The sequence below is a fragment of the Erpetoichthys calabaricus genome, chromosome 9, assembly GCF_900747795.2.
Source record: "Erpetoichthys calabaricus chromosome 9, fErpCal1.3, whole genome shotgun sequence".
Lineage (NCBI taxonomy): Eukaryota > Metazoa > Chordata > Cladistia > Polypteriformes > Polypteridae > Erpetoichthys > Erpetoichthys calabaricus.
Window position 1 is genome coordinate 190,861,306 of NC_041402.2, and position 22,867 is coordinate 190,884,172.

At 40.9% G+C, this 22,867-nt stretch overlaps 1 protein-coding gene across 3 annotated transcripts in view; it reads left to right on the plus strand.

Moving 5' to 3' along the window:
- LOC114642286 (multivesicular body subunit 12B) overlaps positions 1-22,867 on the plus strand; it is a 306,638-nt gene that overhangs the window by 76,813 nt on the left and 206,958 nt on the right. For all 3 annotated transcript variants that reach the window (XM_051932317.1, XM_051932319.1, XM_051932318.1), the window contains one exon: positions 4,102-4,224. In XM_051932317.1, coding sequence (XP_051788277.1) covers positions 4,102-4,224 — 123 coding nt within the window. The remainder of the gene's footprint in view (positions 1-4,101; positions 4,225-22,867) is intronic.

Sequence of the window (22,867 nt, forward strand, 5' to 3'; positions counted from 1 at the left end):
TACAGCCCCGCCCGGAAGTGCTAATAGGAACAGGATATCAAGCACCTGGAGCACTTCCGGGTGGGCTATAAAAAGGACCGGCAACCACCACTCAGGCCCAGAATTGGGAGGAAGAGGACGAGGTTGCCTGGGAGGAGTGGTGGTGCCAGAAGAAGGGTTGTTACTTGTGTTGGTATTACTGTGCTTGGGATTGTGTTGTGGCTGGAGGGTTCACGGGGAAGACATGCCCTCCAGCTGAAGAAAAATAAAAGTCCTTTGTGTTTTTACACGTGCCTCAGTGTCAGTCTGTGCCGGGTCGGGCGCTATAGTGGCCCATTTCACAAGTCAGTGGTACATTTTATTGCATGCTTTCATTTGTAAAGGTCTGGTGCAGTTTCACTTGTATTTTATTTTGTATTTTGATTCACTGCTTTCTTTTAAAATCTTTACAATATGAGATGTCTGTCTCCAGGAGGATTTTACACATTACACCACACACCCTTCCTGAAGTCTGCACTTCCCGTGGTCTCCCACTGCTGTGGTGTTTGTTGTTCTTTCACCAAATACTTGGCTCATTTTGATCAGATTCCAGTTTGTGCATTTCATGTACAGCTCTAAAGCCGTCGTTGTGCTGTTCAGTTCCTTTTTATGTGATGTGAGACAAGTGTCGGCTTTGACAGTTTGGAGTTTGTTTTCCTCAGGGGGGCTCTTTGGTCTCGTTCCAGAGTGCTGAGGGTTTGTGCCGTACAGCACTGTGTGTGTGTGTCTGTTCGTACTTTGTGTTGAACACTACAGGAGGGTACGTGAGACCTTTGACTCCCAACTCTTCAACTTATTGTGCCACCGACTCGGACTCTGGCATTTGTAATTTAAGTCAATTATACAGTACCCCTGAAAAGTTTGGGGTCATCCGGAAATGTTCATGCTTTTGATAGGAATTGAAACATTTTTTTATCAAGATACAAGGTGGAGTCAAGCTAAAGTTAGAAAATGGAATGAACCTTAACAACCCTAATCATGTCATTCATTTCTCAATATCATCTCCACCCTTCTCAATGCACTTGCGCCACCTGCCTGGATTCCAGCAGAGTAAAAGGTTTTGTCTTGTCCTCATTATTGTCGAACACTACATGCCGAGGGGTACTCCAGTCACTAGTGCCAGTTACTGAGACTTTCTGGAGACCAACGTGAAGCCTGCTGTCTCAAGGACAAGGCAATGCCCGGCCACATACACTGCTAAGAACACCAAGGCTTGTCTGGAGAAACTGAAGTTTGAGGTATTGCCACATCCTCCTTATTTGGCACCCTGTGAGTTCCATCTTTTTGGACCACTAAAAAAAAGACATCTGGGTGGTCGTCGATACAAGACGGATGACGACGTGAAGAAAGCGGTGCATGCGTGGTTTGCGAGGACAAAACAACACCTTTTATTCTGCTGAAATCCGGGCACTGCCAGGCAGGTGGCACAAGTGCATTGAGAAGGGTGGAGACGACATTGAGAAATGAATGACATGATCAGTTTTGTGAAGGTTCATTCCATTTTCTAGCTTTAGCTTGACTCCCCCTCGTAGTCTTACATTGTTTTTAACTTCTAGCCAAGGCATTCCTAGTGTGAATAATGGCCATTGCTGCTTGAAATGACTAATTTATTATTGACGCATGGGCTGCAAAGCCCCATTTTCAACAGCCATTCCTTCAGTGTCCTTATGGTCAACTCCTTTAGCTTTACCCTTAATTAGTCGTGTGTAAGAGCAAATTGGTTATTAGAGAAACCTTTCTAACTGCAATAGCACCACTGAAAGCTATTAGTCTGTTCACTTGTGTTACATGGTACTGGCATTCCTAAAGTTCAGCTAAGGGATGTTGCAGGTGGCACTGGTTGTTGATGTGTATTTAAACAAGAAGAGAGCTGACGGACCCGTATGGCATTTGTTTCTCACGCTACACACTCTGATGTTGTTCTCTTCTTATGCAGTTGCCCACTTTTAGACTTTCCCCTTCTTCTTCTTCTGTTCTAGTTAAGTGCAGTTCGCCCTCTTCTCTCAAGACGATAATAGACACCTTTGTATGAAATGTTCAGTTTCTTGGCAGTCTGTCACATGGGTTAGTCTTCATTTTGCAAAAAAACAAAAACTTAGACCAGCGCATTTCTTGAGAAAGTTCTTTCATTTTGGCCATTTTTGAACCCAGAACAGAACTTTAGGAATGCCTGTAGGGTCTAAGAGTTGAACAATTGGAGGAGTTCAATTACAGGCAGTCCCCGGGTTACGTACGAGATAGGGACTGTAGGTTTGTACTTAAGTTGAATTTGTATGTAAGTCGGAACAGGTACATTATTTTAATAAATGCTGTTTTTGACCGACTGTAACCAAGTGCTCTGCCAATAAATGATGGAGTTTCACCTCTCTCTGACCTTTTTATTATTTCTACTTTATTTTCAATGGTGATGGTTTTTCTCTTCTTTACTGTATCACCACCACTTGCATCAAATTTGTGTTTCAGAGACATTCTTGAAGGGTGAAGACAAAAGGTTAAGATGAGCTCTTCTGCACAGCACTGTATACGTTATCACAGCAGGAAGGCACCAGTCATCAACATGTCTGATGTACTGACAAGCGACAACTTCCTGCTATGTGCGTAACGGTACAAGCAGACTTGCTATTGAGAATGAATGGGGGCAGCGAGGGGCGGTTCATCACCAGCCCACCTCACAGTCACCTCCACTACAGTATGCTGTAGAACGAACACGGTGTGGCCAAAGGCGAGTAGTGAATCTCCCAACCCCAATTCAACAGGCAGCCATTTGAGGCACACTACATTGCTACCGCCGCCGCCCTGTTCAGCCACAACCGGGTCACCACTTGCAGCATTACCAGCCGTGTGTGCTGTGAAACGCCTCCCTCTGCTCCATCCAGCCTGCATCCAGTCAGGAGCAGCAGCTGCGGCGGCGTAGTGGGTGGGCAGCGAACCATCGTCCTGCACACGAGCGATAGCTATGGACCACGGGGTCACCGTTTGCTGCTGGGAGCCGCCCGAGGGACACCACACTGTGCGAGCAGCGAAATTGTCACCTTCCAGCCACCTCTTGCAGCATCCCTAGGCTGAACATGACGGAGCGGCAGTTACTGAGGCGCATGTGTCGCAGCTGCGTCCTCGTTCATAAGTTGTAGGTCGGGTGTCCGTAACCTGGGGACTACCTGTATAGGCATACACTGGTTTTCGATTATTCATTTGGCTGATTCAAAAAAATCCACAGCCTCTTTAAACTGCTGTGTGCAGATGATTGACGTTCCTCCGCATTTCAGGCTCCATTGTTAGTAGAAGTTCTGAAAATGTCAAAGTGAATGGTGAAGGTTTAAAGTAAAATATAAACGTCTGTTTATATGTATGTACAGTTAGGTCCATAAATATTTGGACAGAGACAACTTTTTTTTAATTTTGATTCTGTACGTTACCACAATGAATTTTAAATGAAACAACTCCGATGCAGTTGAAGTGCAGACTTTCAGCTTTAATTCAGTGGGGTGAACAAAACGATTACATAAAAATGTGAGGCAACTAAAGCAGGTTTTGAACACAAAAACTTAAACATTTTCCCGCTGCGCCATGTTCTGAACATTGTTTAGGCTATTTAAACCGGTATTGCGGTATAAGAAAAATCCATATCATAACAAAAATAAAAAACGGTTTTCGGTATGAGCCGGTATACCTCCCAGCACTACTTCCCGGTGTCCCGCCCCCAGCCGCTCGCTACAGTATATAGGCTTAATAGTTTAGTTAAATAGTGTCTGTGAATTTTGATTTTACTTTAGTATAAGTTTAAAATATGTCTCTGAAATTTTTCAGTTTGCGGATTCCACTTCCCAATGCAAATTAAACATTAAGTCTTGTGCATTGTTGTAGGCATTCATTGTGAATATTGAAAGAAAGGCGCGCTCATCTTAAAGCCTCAGTGCTTATTAGATTTCATGATTTTCTGTATTGTTTCTGTTCTGGTTAAGCTATTTGTTTTTAATATGGTGCTTGTCATTTTGTCTCTATTATAATGTTTATCACTGTATACTCTGTTCTTGCATATATTGTTCAATAAGTTCTTTTTTTTTTTTGCCCTTTGTATTACAGAGTCCATCCGTGATGCCCGAGGTTCGGGACCTGTCTGAGGCCTTGCCCGAACTACCAATGGACCCGATCACTGGTGTTGGGGTGGTGGCATCCCGCAATAGAGCTCCAGCTGGCTACGAAGTTGTAAGTACGACTTTATGATACAGGCCCTTCATGTAACACTCGATTCACAAAATACTCAGTTCCCTTGCACATTATATTGTGTTGTAGATTTCATTTAAAAAGGATACATTGTTTTTTGTTTTTACCCATAGTACTAGGGTGTTGTACCGTGTTAGCCATTATGAATGTAGTGAGAAGTCGAGCAGAGTGACACCTTTTATTGGCTAACTAAAAAGATTACAATATGCAAGGGTTCGAGGCAACTCAGGCCCCTTCTTCAGACAAGACATTGTTTCACCTCACCTGAAGAAGGGGCCTGAGTTGCCTCAAACCCTTGCATATCGAAAAAAGTGCTGCTAATGTTTGTTATGCGCCATCTGTTGGATAGCTGAGACATAGCAATTTGATGGGCACACAGACAGACACATAGACACTTCTATTAAGGTATGCTTTTAAATTTGCTCTTAAGAATCTCACTCTGAAGTGATTGCTTCTTTTTAGTATAGGGAGTATAAGTATTGTAATCATCCAAACATTCAATTCTGAGATTTTATTTTCTTCCCATTTTAATTAATTTTATTGTAATCATTCATACAAATCAATCAATTTTTACAAATAATAGGATTGAAAAAAAAAAAAAAAAAAAACAGGTCGGCCCCTACCCCTGGCAGTTTTGAGATTTTGATGAGTCTTGACATTTTAGACCTCACTGAGTCTGAAAATACCATTTTTGGAATTACGTCTGTGTATAAACACAATATCTTGAGGACGCTTTCACTTGGGTCAACCAAATTTTAAGTATTAGGTACAAAACATACATTTCTATCTTTTGAGGTATTTCCCCTAACTGGAAGTGGTACTTTTTCATTCATGCATCTGCAGAGTCTGATTTATTCAACTTGACTTTTATAATAATTGTTGAATATGCATTATCAGTTTGATTTGTTGTTGATGGTTCTTTAATGTACGTAATATAAAAATAGAATTCTTGTCTTGCGGTTTACTCCTCAAATATCCATCCCCATATCTGAGTATACGAGAAAGTCGAGGGGAGACCACTCCCGATTCAGTAAGTCTGAAAGTACTGACAGTGACCATTGTTGTTCTGTCCACTGTGGCCTGCAGGTTGCATCTCATAACCGCAAACACCAATCCAGGAGTCCAAAATGGCAAAACAAAATAAAGGGATTTAATAACAAATCCTCAATAAGTAATACAGGGGAACAGTAAAATACAACAAAAACATAAAACAGTAATCATCTCTGCCCCCAGGGTCTAACCTAACAGTAGCACCCCCTGGCTATTCTGGTAAACGTTTCCCCTGCTCACTTTCCATTACTTTAGTTGTCCTTCCTCCCTCTGATGAGCTAAGCTTGTCTCTCCCGACTCTAAGCTCTCAGAGTAAAGGAAGCAAGACTTTTTGATATTGTGTCCACACCACCTTCTGGGTTACCCTGCCATAAGCTCTTCCAGTGTGCCGGCTGAAATCATTAATCTCTGGTGGCGTATGGGTAGCACTCACTCCCCCTAGCAGCACCAGAAATAACTGCACGTTACCCTCAGTACACTGGAGAGAGCCAGATTGATTGTCCCCCATCCAGTGTGCTGGTAAGGCCGCCGCACATCGCCCTCTGTTGGTCTGGGGAACCTCAAACACTGCAGTACAACAACATTTATTTATATAGCACATTTTCATACACAAAGTAGCTCAGAGTACTTTACATAATGAAGAAAAGAAAAATAAAAGACAAAATAAATTAAAATAAGACAAAAGGAGTAAGGTCTGAAGGCCAGGGTGGACAGAAAAAACAAAAAAAAAAAAACTCCAGACAGCTGGAGAAAAAAATAAAATCTGCAGGGGTTCCAGGCCACGAGACCACCCAGTCCTCTCTGGGCATTCTACCTAACATAAATGAAATAGTCCTCTTTGTTTTTAGGGTTCTCACGGAAGGACTTGATGATGATGGTCATGCAGACTTCTGGCTTTTAGTCCAAAACTGTTGGAACATCACGGTGCTTTGAGTAGATGGTGGTGGCACAAGCCACCACCAAAAGGACACTGGAAAAGGAAACGGAAGAGTAGGGGTTAGTACAGATTTTAGAGCCACCATGAATAGTTATTATAATGAATTGGATATACAGGGTAGGATTCAAAAGTAATGAGCCTCATTTTGTTCTGAAGCTAACGTACCTCGCCGCGCGCCCCACTTGCCAGCAACGCTGACGGTGGGTGTTGGCTTCACAACGCAACGGAGCTTCAGAGCGGTAGGATCGGCCTTGACGGGAACCCCTGTGTGGTAGTGCGTTACATGGCGGAATGGAAAGTTCGTTAGAGCAACGGTACACGTTGAAGACGAAGACCATGCTCATTGTCTTCTTCGGAGTGAAGGGGATCATCCACTACGAGTTTGTCCCGCAAGGACAGACCGTGAATGCTGCTTACTACTTGTAAGTCCTGAAAAGGCTGAAAAGAAGCGTCGCACGCAAGCGAAGGGACATCAAGGACAGCTGGAAGCTTCACCACGATAACGCGCCCAGCCACACCGCCTTCATCGTGAGTGCCTACCTGGCCCGTGTGAACGTTCCGGTGGTCCCCCAGCCTCCCTACAGTCCGGACGTGTCGCCTTCAGACTTCTTCTTCTTGTTTCTGCACTTAAAATCAGCGCCGAAAGGAAAACGCTTCGACTCGATCGAGGACATCCAAGCAAATGTCAAGGCAGCCCTTGCAGCCATCCCGGAACAGGCCTACGTGGACGCCTTTGAGTCATGGAAAAGCCGCCTACAAAAGTGTATTGATGCAGGAGGTGCCTATTTTGAAGACTATTAATTAGTTGTACCGATTTGCTCAATAAATTTGTCTTTTTGAACAAAGGCTCATTACTTTTGAATCCTACCCAGTACAGAGTATCGGGATTAAATTACAGTGAAGTTATGAGAAGGCCATGTTAAAATAATGTGTTTTCAGCAGTAGGGCTTATATTATGACTTACAGGGTCTTGAATGACCTCCTGCTTTGATGGTAATGTCCTCAGCTTGTCTGCTACCCAGATTAATAATAATAATAATTCTTTGCATTTATATAGCGCTTTTCTCACTACTCAGAGCGCTCAACAATTGCAGGTTAAGGGCCTTGCTTAAGGGCCCAACAGAGCAGAGTCCCTATATGCATTTACGAGATTCGAATCGGCAACCTTCTGACTGCCAGTGCAGATCCCTAGCCTCAGAGCCACCACTCCGCCTTAATTTAACTAACTTAACACTGTCGAGTTTCCAACCTGCTTGTACAGTACACGGTCCCAGCAAGCCTGTGCCTATTCTGACAAAATCGTGTGCAGGTTACAGAGTGCTCTCACCCACATTGTGCCAGTTTAGAGGTGTCAGTCAAGCTAATGCCCATGTCTTTGGGACATTTGAAGAGCGGAGGAGTAGTCCTAAGAGAAAACCATACAGGAGACAGAGAGAAATGTGAACTTCTGCACAGGTAGTGCTGGAGCACCCATTTGAATAAAAGACTTTGGACGCGAGAGGCTGCAGCAGCATCCACTGAGCCACCATAGCACCCTGGTAAACACATGAGCGGAGCATGCAGAAACAACGTGACAGCTTTTTCTACTGAAGTTTGGATTATTGTTTTATTTGAACCTATGTGTGATTAGTTTTGAGATTTGATTAACAACCTGCAAACTAAAACTGCGAAATGAATGACGCAGGAGAAAAAAATTAAAGCAAGGCAATGGATGGATTGTGGATGGTAATAATGGCAGTGAGAGCAATACTCATTTTAAATATTGAAAAAAGTTAGCATTTAGCAAGCACCATGACGCTTCTTTATTTAACAACTACAGTATGTTCTGACAATGTTAACTTTCTCTTCCCAATTCAACAGATACAGTTAAACACGCAGTTATGTACTTATCAATATGTGTGATCTGGGACTGCAGAGAAGGAAATTAATGAGAATGTTGAATCAGATTCTAAAATTATTCAACGTTGCTTTATCCAAGGCTCAAAAACCCTGCAATAATTTTCAGAAAAAAAATTAAACCAGTGCTTTTTCTTTCCTACCCCCAAGTGAACGAAAAATGTATAAATTGCCAGAGAGTAACTTTAAGGATTTTTATTGCAACTGTCAGCCTTTCTGAAGCCTCTTGTGTGTTGAAATGCCTGCTGTAGTCTTTCCTCCAAGCTTTTTGCTAATCTGCCATCAAAGCTGGATTCCCTGTGCCCTAGATCTAGCTTCTAGTGATCCAGCTTTGTATTCGTATCACAGACTCCTCGACGAAAGTAGCTTTAGCAAGTATTTACAGTGAGAAGTGCATGCAAACCCAAAGTAACAGAAGAAAGATGATCTCTCGGGAGTTCAAATCCCCTCAAGTTGGAGCTGACTACGGATGTAACTGTGTACAAAACAAGCTAAGAAAACAAAACAAACACACAACAAAAAAAACAGTCCTAGAGTATCCAATTCAGATTCAAGAGTTTGGGCCGTGCAGCCTTTGCTTGTCTTTTGAGTAGTTTGCTCTCAGAATTTCAATGAACGGTTAGTCACCGCTGGGATTTAGAATGCCGTTCAGTCTTTGCCAAAGCAAACCAAACAGGTCCACAGCTTTGGGGCAGCCAAGGAAAAATGTGAAGCCTGTTCTCAAATTTCAAAAAATATATGTAGCAAATGAATCCTGTGTATTTTAGTAAACTCACATTTAGGGCCATTTCTATTTATCGAAATGTCTTGGAACCAATAAAGATAAATTCTAATATGTTCTTCGGCCTTAAGGTAGGGCATCAATTAACCATTATTAACAATTGTGTCTTGTCATTCATGCATATTCAACAGGTCCGATGACAATTCATTAGTTAAATCAATTTTGGTATTGATCTTTTTTAGCACTAATCCATTAAGTGCTTGTTAAGCGAATGTCAGCATTGGATAATTGAACATTAATAATGCCTAATTTAATATGTGAGCACAAGAGATGAATTCATATTAATGCTTTACCTTGTCCTTTAGAGTGAAGTGTAATTATGTGATTACTGCAAATTCTAGTGAGTATTGTTTGTGTCAGAAATTAAATGTAAATGCATATGTTCACAGAAGAGGGTATTATAGGGCTGTATTGTGATTATAACCGTCACCACTTTGTTTGAGCGTCGTTGACCTGTCTGTGGTAATGGGTAGCTAACTAAGAGATAAAAATAAATTAAACAATGAAGACTCACTAATGTGCTTGTCTTGTGGTCTTGCATGTATGTTATCATCCAGTTGACGCTCGAAAACGGCCAACTCTGTTTAATTTGAAAAGCAACGGGTGCGGTGGCACTCAAACATACAGAATGCTGGCAGTCACCTCCAGGTCGCCCTCTGGTGGTCGTTCCAAGTGTCAACTGGATGATAACATGCATACAAGACTGCAAGATCACCCCCCCCTCTACCCAGAAGGGGGTGGGTTAGGGCTGATTTCACTCTACAGTATTTTTAGTCGACCAATGAGAAACATGCATACCAAGTTTCATGAAAATCTCTCCAGCTGTTTGGAAGTGATGCTGGAACATACATACGTACAGACACACATACTTTGACTTTTATATATACTGTATACAGTATATATAGAGTGTATATATATATCTATATCTATACTCCTATGTCAATTTATTTATATAGCACATTTAAAAACAACATAGGAATGCTGTGGCCAAAGTGCTTTAGAATAAAAGAAGGAAAAAACATACAATTAACATAAATAACGGAATAGAAATAAAATAAATAGAAGTAAGATTACATAATCACAATGAGGAAACCATCAGTATTACTGAAGGTCACGGAAAGCAAGTGAATAGAAATTAATCTTTAATCTTGTTTTGAACAGTTTAATTTATAGACGACTCCTTTATGTATGTGACGAGGTAAAGAGTTCCAAAGCCTTGTCTGTCCCCCTTAATTTTACACTTGGTACGAGGGACAACAAGAGACAACTGACCAGAAGATCTAAGCACTCTAGATGGCTGGCGTAAAGCACACAATTCAGATAAATAGGCAGGAGCAAGCCCATGGAAAGATTTAAAAACTAGCAACAAGATTTTAAAATCAATTCGAAAAACTGACAGGCAGCAAGCGTAGAGAAGCTAATATTGGAGAAACAGAATCAGACTTTCTTTCCCCAACCAGAAAGCGAGCGGCAGCATTCTGGACCAATTGTAACCTGCGTATCAGGGATTTGCTAATCCCAGAATACAACGAGTTGCAGTAATCAAGGCAAGAACAGATAAAAGCAGGAGTAGCTTTCTCAAGATCCCTAGAAGATAAAAAAAGGCTTGATCTTACCTAATAGACGAAGCTTGGAAAAGCAACTCTTGACTACAGAATTAATCTGTTTCTCAAAAGAGAGGTTACTGTCAATTTACAATAATACTGTCAATATATAGATATATACAGTGGTGTGAAAAACTATTTGCCCCCTTCCTGATTTCTTATTCTTTTGCATGTTTGTCACACAAAATGTTTCTGATCATCAAACACATTTAACCATTAGTCAAATATAACACAAGTAAACACAAAATGCATTTTGTAAATGGTGGTTTTTATTATTTAGGGAGAAAAAAAAATCCAAACCTACATGGCCCTGTGTGAAAAAGTAATTGCCCCCTGAACCTAATAACTGGTTGGGCCACCCTTAGCAGCAATAACTGCAATCAAGCGTTTGCGATAACTTGCAATGAGTCTCTTACAGCGCTCTGGAGGAATTTTGGCCCACTCATCTTTGCAAAATTGTTGTAATTCAGCTTTATTTGAGGGTTTTCTAGCATGAACCGCCTTTTTAAGGTCATGCCATAGCATCTCAATTGGATTCAGGTCAGGACTTTGACTAGGCCACTCCAAAGTCTTCATTTTGTTTTTCTTCAGCCATTCAGAGGTGGATTTGCTGGTGTGTTTTGGGTCATTGTCCTGTTGCAGCACCCAAGATCGCTTCAGCTTGAGTTGACGAACAGATGGCCGGACATTCTCCTTCAGGATTTTTTGGTAGACAGTAGAATTCATGGTTCCATCTATCACAGCAAGCCTTCCAGGTCCTGAAGCAGCAAAACAACCCCAGACCATCACACTACCACCACCATATTTTACTGTTGGTATGATGTTCTTTTTCTGAAATGCTGTGTTCCTTTTACGCCAGATGTAACGGGACATTTGCCTTCCAAAAAGTTCAACTTTTGACTCATCAGTCCACAAGGTATTTTCCCAAAAGTCTTGGCAATCATTGAGATGTTTCTTAGCAAAATTGAGACGAGCCCTAATGTTCTTTTTGCTTAATAGTGGTTTGCGTCTTGGAAATCTGCCATGCAGGCCCTTTTTGCCCAGTCTCTTTCTTATGGTGGAGTCGTGAACACTGACCTTAATTGAGGCAAGTGAGGTCTGCAGTTCTTTAGACGTTGTCCTGGGGTCTTTTGTGACCTCTCGGATAAGTCGTCTCTGTGCTCTTGGGGTAATTTTGGTCGGCCGGCCACTCCTGGGAAGGTTCACCACTGTTCCATGTTTTTGCCATTTGTGGATAATGGCTCTCACTGTGGTTCGCTGGAGTCCCAAAGCTTTAGAAATGGCTTTATAACCTTTGCCAGACTGATAGATCTCAATTACTTCTGTTCTCATTTGTTCCTGAATTTCTTTGGATCTTGGCATGATGTCTAGCTTTTGAGGTGCTTTTGGTCTGCTTCTCTGTGTCAGGCAGCTCCTATTTAAGTGATTTCTTGATTGAAACAGGTGTGGCAGTAATCAGGCCTGGGGGTGGCTACGGAAATTGAACTCAGGTGTGATACACCACAGTTAGGTTATTTTTTAACAAGGGGGCAATTACTTTTTCACACAGGGCCATGTAGGTTTGGATTTTTTTTCTCCCTAAATAATAAACACCATCATTTAAAAACTGCATTTTGTGTTTACTTGTGTTATATTTGACTAATGGTTAAATGTGTTTGATGATCAGAAACATTTTGTGTGACAAACATGCAAAAGAATAAGAAATCAGGAAGGGGGCAAATAGTTTTTCACACCACTGTAGGTTTATGTAATAATAATGCATTTTATTTATAGGGACATTTTACATTAGCAGTAAATCTCAAAGTGCAACATAAAGGTTAGGTTTAGGTTTCTTTATTTAGTCATGTTTACACAGGAAAACATGAAATTTGCCTTCTCAGTTGCATCTAATAACAGGTAACAGACAGAATGAAATAAAACAGACAAATAGAAATAAGAAAGGTTAAGGTAAGGCAGTTAGATAAAACATATTTACACCAAAAAAAAAAAAAAAGGTAACAGGATATATATCAAAACCTTAAACATTATCTCCGATATTTCCTATTGAAAAGTCGTATGGCACTAGGAAGAAAGGAGTTTCTGGAGCGATTTGTGTGGGTTTTCAAAGCAACTATCCTTCCTGATTTACTGAAGTTTAGTTCTACATGTAATGGATGTCTGTCATCAGTTGAGATGATTTCCAGTTTCTTTAGCAAAAAGATTAAACAAAGGCAAGGCAAGATAAAAACACAGATTTAACAGCAATAATTATAGCTTACTTGTTAATATGCTTTCCTAAATAGAAAAGTCTTTAGTTGTTTCTTGAAACAGCCCACAATCTGCTGTGTTCTCAGGCTCTCTGGTAGGGCATTCCAGAGCCGTGGAGCAGCGGCTGCAAAGGCTCGGTCACCCATTGTATGAAGTTTGGTCACAGGGGGCAAAGGCGGTGGGTATTTGTAAAACGGAGGTTTCTTGTAGTGGATTGTAATATAAGGAGTTCTTTAAGATATTGTGGAGCATTTCCATGGATACACTGGTGAGTAAACGAACAGAGTTTCTATTCGATACGGAGATGGATAGGGAGCCAATGAAGTGACCGAAGGATTGGTGAGAGATGTTCATATTTCCGCACCCTCTATATATAGATCTAGATATATATAGATTGTCAATTTTTCCAGTTTAATGTGGTAATTTTTATTGGTTCATAAATAACCATTAAAATAATGGTTATCTATGAAGGCTAATTGTATTAGTTGATGCAGTAAACCTTTGATCAGGTGCAAGATTTTCACACCTGTGTATAAACTGCTAAAAGAAGAGTTACTGGAGTTGCCTTAATCTTAGGTCATCTTTACCTCCTTTGGCATCACCTCAGAGTGTGTCCTGGGTTTGGAATTCTTGCCATTACGGTTACTCATGAGTCAGACTCGGGGTGACATGTAATAATCCACTTCACTTTTTTTTTAAATTTAATTTATTAAAAGCAAATAACATTTCATATAAGCAAGTTCAAATTGAATCATTCCCCACCTGTGAGAAAGAGAGCTAGGCCAACAGAGTAAAACTTTAATAGTAGGAAAAATAAGTAAATAAATGTCTCTCTCATATAATATAAAATCCAACATCTGCCTGTCTGTATGTCTGTCCGCTTTTCATTCTACTAGAGAAGGGTAGAATATTTTATTTTTTATATATAAATATATATATATATATATATATATATATATTGGGAGATTTTTTTAAGTTTTTTGAGACCCTACCCAATGGCAAAACGTGATTGACATGTCTGTTGAGTGCTGCTTATCCGTCACCAAGGCAACCGCAGGTTTGCAGCACCTCACAGGTCCGTCGTGCCACCTGTCTGATACCCAATGGGTGATGTTGGGAACTCTACAGCTTTGCCACGTTTCACAATATCTCTCTCTCTCTCTCTCTCTCTCTCTCTCTCTCTCTCTCTCTCTCTCTCTCTAACTGTCAGTATTCACGTCCGGGGAAAATGTGGAAGTCAGTAAGGTTTGTGCTGTGGTAGCCTACAAAATAACAGGGGCGAGTCGATTGTGCGAATCCGGCACTGACAGCCTACCATCTCGTGTGCAAAAAAAACAAATAAATTTATTGGAAAGTGCATAAAAAAAACACACTTCTACATCCTGATTGCAGCATCTTTGACTAATGGTTAAATGTGTTTGATGATCAGAAACATTTTGTGTGACAAACATGCAAAAGAATAAGAAATCAGGAAGGGGGCAAATAGTTTTTCACACCACTGTAGGTTTATGTAATAATAATGCATTTTATTTATAGGGACATTTTACATTAGCAGTAAATCTCAAAGTGCAACATAAAGGTTAGGTTTAGGTTTCTTTATTTAGTCATGTTTACACAGGAAAACATGAAATTTGCCTTCTCAGTTGCATCTAATAACAGGTAACAGACAGAATGAAATAAAACAGACAAATAGAAATAAGAAAGGTTAAGGTAAGGCAGTTAGATAAAACATATTTACACCAAAAAAAAAAAAAAAGGTAACAGGATATATATCAAAACCTTAAACATTATCTCCGATATTTCCTATTGAAAAGTCGTATGGCACTAGGAAGAAAGGAGTTTCTGGAGCGATTTGTGTGGGTTTTCAAAGCAACTATCCTTCCTGATTTACTGAAGTTTAGTTCTACATGTAATGGATGTCTGTCATCAGTTGAGATGATTTCCAGTTTCTTTAGCAAAAAGATTAAACAAAGGCAAGGCAAGATAAAAACACAGATTTAACAGCAATAATTATAGCTTACTTGTTAATATGCTTTCCTAAATAGAAAAGTCTTTAGTTGTTTCTTGAAACAGCCCACAATCTGCTGTGTTCTCAGGCTCTCTGGTAGGGCATTCCAGAGCCGTGGAGCAGCGGCTGCAAAGGCTCGGTCACCCATTGTATGAAGTTTGGTCACAGGGGGCAAAGGCGGTGGGTATTTGTAAAACGGAGGTTTCTTGTAGTGGATTGTAATATAAGGAGTTCTTTAAGATATTGTGGAGCATTTCCATGGATACACTGGTGAGTAAACGAACAGAGTTTCTATTCGATACGGAGATGGATAGGGAGCCAATGAAGTGACCGAAGGATTGGTGAGAGATGTTCATATTTCCGCACCCTCTATATATAGATCTAGATATATATAGATTGTCAATTTTTCCAGTTTAATGTGGTAATTTTTATTGGTTCATAAATAACCATTAAAATAATGGTTATCTATGAAGGCTAATTGTATTAGTTGATGCAGTAAACCTTTGATCAGGTGCAAGATTTTCACACCTGTGTATAAACTGCTAAAAGAAGAGTTACTGGAGTTGCCTTAATCTTAGGTCATCTTTACCTCCTTTGGCATCACCTCAGAGTGTGTCCTGGGTTTGGAATTCTTGCCATTACGGTTACTCATGAGTCAGACTCGGGGTGACATGTAATAATCCACTTCACTTTTTTTTTAAATTTAATTTTTTAAAAGCAAATAACATTTCATATAAGCAAGTTCAAATTGAATCATTCCCCACCTGTGAGAAAGAGAGCTAGGCCAACAGAGTAAAACTTTAATAGTAGGAAAAATAAGTAAATAAATGTCTCTCTCATATAATATAAAATCCAACATCTGCCTGTCTGTATGTCTGTCCGCTTTTCATTCTACTAGAGAAGGGTAGAATATTTTATTTTTTATATATAAATATATATATATATATATATATATATATTGGGAGATTTTTTTAAGTTTTTTGAGACCCTACCCAATGGCAAAACGTGATTGACATGTCTGTTGAGTGCTGCTTATCCGTCACCAAGGCAACCGCAGGTTTGCAGCACCTCACAGGTCCGTCGTGCCACCTGTCTGATACCCAATGGGTGATGTTGGGAACTCTACAGCTTTGCCACGTTTCACAATATCTCTCTCTCTCTCTCTCTCTCTCTCTCTCTCTCTCTCTCTCTCTCTCTCTCTCTCTCTCTCTCTCTCTCTCTCTATATATATATATATATATATAATATATATATATATATATATATATATATAATAAAATCCAACATCTGTCTGTATGTCTGTTGACTTTTCACAAGAGAACTACTTAACGGACTTAGATCGGGTTTTTTTTTTGTATAATTTGCTTGAACATTCTGGTTGATTTTGCGACTTATGTCATCAAGCTAAGTATCACAGTTCGTTTGTGGTTCCGATTTGTTTGCATAAATCCGAGAGATCGGTTGCAGGCCGAGGGGGGCGGGGCCCTCCTCACTCACACTCCAGCCTCAAAGCGGAACTTACCTCCGCTTAGCTAGCAAACAAAACAACTACTTAACAGATTTAGATCTGGGTTTTTTTTCTGTAATTTGCTTGAACATTCCGGGTGATTTTGTGACTTCTCTCATTCTGCTAAGTATTGCAGTTCGCTTGTGGTACTGATTTATTAGCGCGAATCCGAGAGAGATGCCGTGGGCAGAGGGGAGGGCCTCACTCTCACACCAGCCTCGGGGCGTATCTTACATCCGCTTAGCTAGCGAATGAGAGAACTACTTCATGGATTTAGATTGGGTTGTTTTCTATAATTTGCTTGAACATTCTGGTTGATTTTGTGACTGACTTCTCTCATCGCACTAAAAATCACAGTTCGCTTGCAGGAGTGATATATTTGCGCTAATCCGAGACAGAAGCTGCGGGCCGAGGGGAGAAGGAAGTGTGACATCAGGAGTGGGGAGTTGGTCAGGGTCCTCCTCACTTATTCTTAGCTAGCAATACCTGTTTGTTTATTGATTTTTAAAGTTTGTCCCATTTCACTACTATGTGGGCGGAGCTGTGGGGGACAGCTAGTAAATAAATAAATAAGAATAATTACAATAAATAAGGGAAGAGAATCCGCTTCCTCAATTTAAATGCTTATTCTAAAGTGTTATTCATTAGGCCTTGTCAGGTTTTAAAAACGTTTTGCACAGATCCTCTAATTGAGGATTTGATTTTTTCCAATTTCAGATAATATATAACATCAGTTACCCACTGACTTGAAAGAGACATGTTAGGATTCTTCCAGTTGAGCAAGACAAGTCTACGTGCCAATAGTGAAGTAAAGGCAGTCACAGTTTGTTTGTCCTTCTCCAGTTTAAGCCACCACCAAACACAGCTGTCAGTGGATTCGGAGGGATTGTGACACCAAGAGTCTCTGAAAAGCATTTAAAGATTTTGGTCCAAAATGATGTTAATTTGGTGCACTTTACATTTTTAAGACCAGATAACGCTCTAGACAGTATTCAGTGTTTATCTAGTGGATGAAATAACATCTTGGTGCAAATTAGATTATTACAATGTTATACCACTCAAAGGTGGTAATAATAATAATAATAATTCTTTGCATTTATACAGCGCTTTTCTCATTACTCAAAGCACCCAGCAATTGCAGGTTAAGGGCCTTGCTCAAGGGCCCAACAGAGCAGAGCCTCTATTGGCATTTACGGGATTCGAACCGGCAACCTTCCGATTGCCAGTGCAGATCCCTAGCTTCATGAACCTTTAATATTTATGAGCAGGGCAGAGTCTCCGACTAAAAACACGACAGCAAACAAAAAAACCATAAAGGCGCTTTTAGGACAATCTGAAACTGAACCACGGCTCGAATCACGTTATAGTGGTGATGATGTCTGTACTATATGACCAAACAGCCGCGATATGCCTAGTGAATTTAGTCACATGGTGCAACACTAGCTGTGTGTCAAAAATGCAAAATAATTGTGTTCGAGTACAAGGACAAGCAAAACGTTAGCCCCCTAAGCTCTGTTGACAGTGTGGCAACTGTCAGTATTCACGTCCGGGGAAAATGTGGAAGTCAGTAAGGTTTGTGCTGTGGTAGCCTACAAAATAACAGGGGCGAGTCGATTGTGCGAATCCGGCACTGACAGCCTACCATCTCGTGTGCAAAAAAACAAATAAATTTATTGGAAAGTGCATAAAAAAAACACACTTCTACATCCTGATTGCAGCATCGGGCTATGCATTGGTGACGGTCTCAAAACATATGTGTACTAAAATCTGCATCAGTACAGCCACGGACACTTGACATGCATTTTCTACGGTGTTCATGTTGGCGTTTCTGTTTCACGTAATAACATTATTTCTTGCTGAAAACACATTTTTGCTGCGTTTTTCCAGGGATAAAAACAACACTAAGGAGGTTAACCGGGCTTGCGTTGTTTTATATGTTTAATTTGTTCTTGATGCCGTTTCTGACAACATTCCTGTTGTACTTTTGCAATGTTTCTTGGTTAATAGATACATAAAATAAAGGAACAGATTTAAGTAACAAAAAACTAAACGCAGAAAGCAATCCTAGTAAAGACCAAATCAAAGCCTTTCTTTGCATGGAGAGACGTGGAATGTCTTAATTGCTCAGACCCAACTTGGATGTGGCTGTGGGAGAAAAAGATTTCTCCAGCCGTCAGACTGGTGTGGCTTTGTGAAAGTAAATCCTATCATAAAACAAGGCTTTGGAGAACATCCGGAAAACCGAGATCTGGGTCTGAAAAGCTGTGACCATGTCTTTTTTTTTTTTTTGCCTTTTTCTTTTCTTTATAGGAACCAGATTTGTGGCAGTAGATGACAGAAGAAAAGACAATTTAATTAGGCCTTCAAGGGCTGTCTGTTGTGTCTCACAGGGGCACTTACAGTATTTGTCATTTGAGTTGGCTTTGGCAGTTGTTTGACTTCTCTTCAGTCAAATGTTTTGGTAGCTTGGTCTGTTAAGTGCTTTGCATTTTGTTCTGAGTGAGTAAGAGATGACCTGCTCGCCTGGCTTATATTAATTTGAAACCGCAGAGTTTGGGTTTCACGAGGAAAAAACAAAGCAAAGCCTTCATGCCGTCACCTTAAATCATGCAAAGAATCTTCAGTGATTTCACAACTGAGCCATATTCATTCAGTTTTTTTGTTATACCTCTACTGCTCATGCTAGTTTGCGTTTTGGTTTTTCCCCCTCTTGTTGTTTGTGAAGTAGCATGAAGATCTGATAAAACGGTTACTGATTTAGCTCTTCTGGAATGCTCTGATGGTTGTTCATTAAAGTTTAATTCACACAGTTTAACAAGATTTAAACTGACAAGTGCAGCACTAGGCACAAGGTGGGTATCGACCATCTACTGGGGCACCCTTTACCCACACTTGCTCACAGTGGGACAATTTTTTAATTCTTTAATAATTCTTTGCATTTATATAGCGCTTTTCTCACTACTCAAAGCGCTCAGCAATTACAGGTTAAGGGCCTTGCTCAAGGGCCCAACAGAGCAGAGTCCCTTTTGGCATTTACGGGATTCGAACCTGCAACCTTCTGATTGCCAGTGCAGATCCCAAGCCTCAGAGCCACCATTCCGCCTATTTAAGTTAATACACTCTATTGCCAAAAGTATAGGGTGGTCGAGATCTAACTATGCAATTATTGCATTGCATTGTATTAGTTAGATCTGGACCACCCTGTATTGGGACGCCTGCCTTTACACACACATCAACTGTAATGACAGCCCATTCTTAATCCATAGGCTTTAATATGGAGTTGGCCCAGCACCCTTTGTAGCTCTAACAGCTTCAACTCTTCTGGGATGGCTTTCCACAAGGTGCAGGAGTGCGTTGATGGGAATGTTTGACCAGGAGAGCATTTGTGAGGTCAGGCAGTGATGTCAGACGAGAAGGCCTTATTCGCTCATAGTCTCCGCTCCGTTCTGTCGGGTGGAGGTCAGGTCTCTGTGCAGCCACACCAAACTCGCACCTCCATTTATTTATAGACCTTACTTTGTGCACTGGTGTGTGTGCGGTCACATTGCTATCCCTCAAACTGTCCCCATAAAGTTGGGAGCATGAAATTGTCCAAAATGGCTTTGTATGCTGAAGCATTAAGAGTTCCTTTCACTGGGACTAAGGGGCCAAGCCCAAACCCACACCATAATCCTCCCTCCACCAAACGTTACACTTGGCACAATGCAGTCAGGTGAGTCCTATTCTCCTGGCAACTCCCAAACCCACCCTCATCCTTCAGATTGCGTGATTTGTCACTCCAGAGGACACGTCTCCAGTGCTCCAGAATCCAGTGGCGTCTAGTGGGCTTTACATCACTGCATCCGATGCTCTGCATTGCAGTTGGTGGTTTAAGGCTTGGCTACAGCTGCTCGGCCATGGAGACCCAATTCCATGGAGCTCTCTACACACTGTTCTTGAGCTAATCTGGAGGTCACACAAAGTTTGGTGATCTGTAGCTATTGACTCTGCAGAAAATTGGCGACTTTTAGCAGTTTATACACAGGTGTGAAAATCTTGTACCTGATCAAAGGTTTACTGCATCAACTAATAAAACTGCTGTCACTGTCCTGCTCCACTGACAGACTGAGGAGATCATTCAGCACGCGCTGTCCACGCTCTGTGATTTGACGTGGCCTACCACTTCGTGGCTGAGTTGTCGTCGTTCCCAATGGCTTCTACTTTGTTATAATATCACTAACAGTTGACCGTGGAATATTTAGTAGCGAGGAAATTTCACGAATGGACTTACTGCACAGGTGGCATCCTATCACGGTACCACACTTGAACTCACTGAGCGACCCATTCTTTCACAGATGTTTGTAGAAGCCATCTGCATGCCGAGGTGTTTGATTTGATACACCTGTGGCCATGGAAGTGATTGGAACACCTGAATTCAATGATTTGGTGGGGGGGGGGGGTCCTCAATACTTTTGCCAATATAGTGTGTATGTGTGAGTTCATTTTTGTTTTTATTTTTGTATAGTGCCCTTCCGTGAGGACAGCCTGAGAGGACTCTGTGTAGCAAGTTTACAGTTTCAGTACTATAACTTACACACATTCTGTTAAACACACCGAAAAGCTGAGGAATTTCAGTTTGATTAACGTAAATCAGGCAGGTATAAGTTCATTAAGTTTATATCTAAGACAGGGGTGTCAAACTCTGGGCCTGGAGAGCCGCAGTGGCTGCAGGTTTTCATTCTAACCCTTTTTCTAATCAGTTTTCACTGCTAATGAACTTCTTTTCCCTTCATTTTAATAGCCTTGTTTTTAAGGATTCAGCCCTCTGAATTGATTCTTTTCTTCACTAAATGACTGCCAAAAAAGAAATGAGATGTGAAATGAACTGACAGACGACCAGCTAAACTGGGATTTCAAACTCCAACCAATTTCACTCAAACCAGTCTCTTAATGAGAAGCCGATTCTTGCTGTTAATTAAACTCGTTACTTAATTCCATGGCTTGTTGCTGCTCTCATTCTGCCACAGTAAACATTTCCAGAACTGTTTATTTTTCTGTTTTTTTTTTTTTTCCAAAATGTTTTGGTGACCTCAGAGCGCGGTCAACCTTACCGAGACCTTCACCTTTCGTTATTTTCAGCTATTGTTTGTTGGACACACAGGTGAGCTGGTCATGTGGTGGCTAATTGTGTGTCTCATTTTTGTTTGGCTGCTAATTTAGGAAAAAGACAACTAAGTGGCCTGAAACTAAGGCAAAACAAGTTAATTAGCAGTAAAAACTGATCATTAATGAAGAAGATGGTTAGAATGAAAACCTGCAGCCACTGCGGCCCTCCAGGCCCGGAGTTGGACACCCATGATCTATGATATGAAAGGTTTTTAACTGAATAGAGGGAAACTAAACTTCCAGTCAGCATTACTGGAGTAGTAAACCTCTGGTGGGTCCACAGTCAGTAATCACAAAGTCACAGCTTTGGAGACCTGGGCACAATGGCCCACCCACACCCCACTTGGGCTTTCTACAGTATTACAATTACATGCTGGGGAGGCCTAATAAGAAGATTAAATGCTTGAGTTGCATGGCTCCTTATATCTTTGGTGTCACGCTCCATGACCAGGAGTAGCAACTCGGCAAGCGCCACAGCAGGGTACAAAGAAAAAGAATAAATGAGAATAAGTGGTCATTCAGAACAATTGTCACACTTGTATTTGTGTGCATGTGGCTAACAAACAGAGTTAAAATGTGCATGGCTAATCGGCAGCTCTAATCGAGGTGTGCTTTACTAAAGCATTGAGCCTTCAGCCTGCGTTGAAACGCTTAGACTCGTGGGGTGTCTCCTACACAAGCGGGCACGTCAGTCTCCAGCCTTGAGGCCCTGCAGCTAAAATCTCAGCCTCCCACTGTTTTATTAATCCTTGTAATCTTTAGCAGAAGGTGCATTCTGAAACTGCAACACAGACTTCTGTATTTATGTATCAGTAGCTGCAAATTGGTAGTTTTATATGTAGTAAGAAGGATTTTGAAATGAGCCCTAAATTGAAGTAGAGGTTTGTGTGAGCAGTAGAGATCTGAAGTTCTTCTAAGAGTAATGATTCTTATGGCAATGGGTTGAGTTATTGTTATGTTGGTGTATTTCTTTTCATTATTTTCATCCTTTTTATGTACAGTAATTTCTGTTTAGGACTTTATGTAAAGACTGAACTTCAATTTTGCCTGTTTCATCGTCGTTTTTATTTTTTAGTCATTTGTTTACGTGTTGCCCAGTTTACAATCTGAATGTGCATGGCCAGTGATTTCATAGAATAATCTCTCTATTATAAAAAGAGAAGACAGACAGAGAGACACTTTCACGTCCCGCGAGACGGATAAGTCACGTCGTACTCACAACCTTTGGAAGCAAGTCCCGTGATACATATGCAGAGCAGGTTAGAGATAATGGAAGTAGGAAAATTCGAAAGTCTCAAAAAAAAATGAGGGTAAAGATCACATTAGCGCAAACAAACGGAAAATAATACTCAGAGGAGGGAATAACGGAACCAGGAAAGGAGATCGCATAGTGTTTTAGGATGTCTGGAGAGACAAGGCAGTGAGACAAAAGGACAGGTGCTGTGCTGGC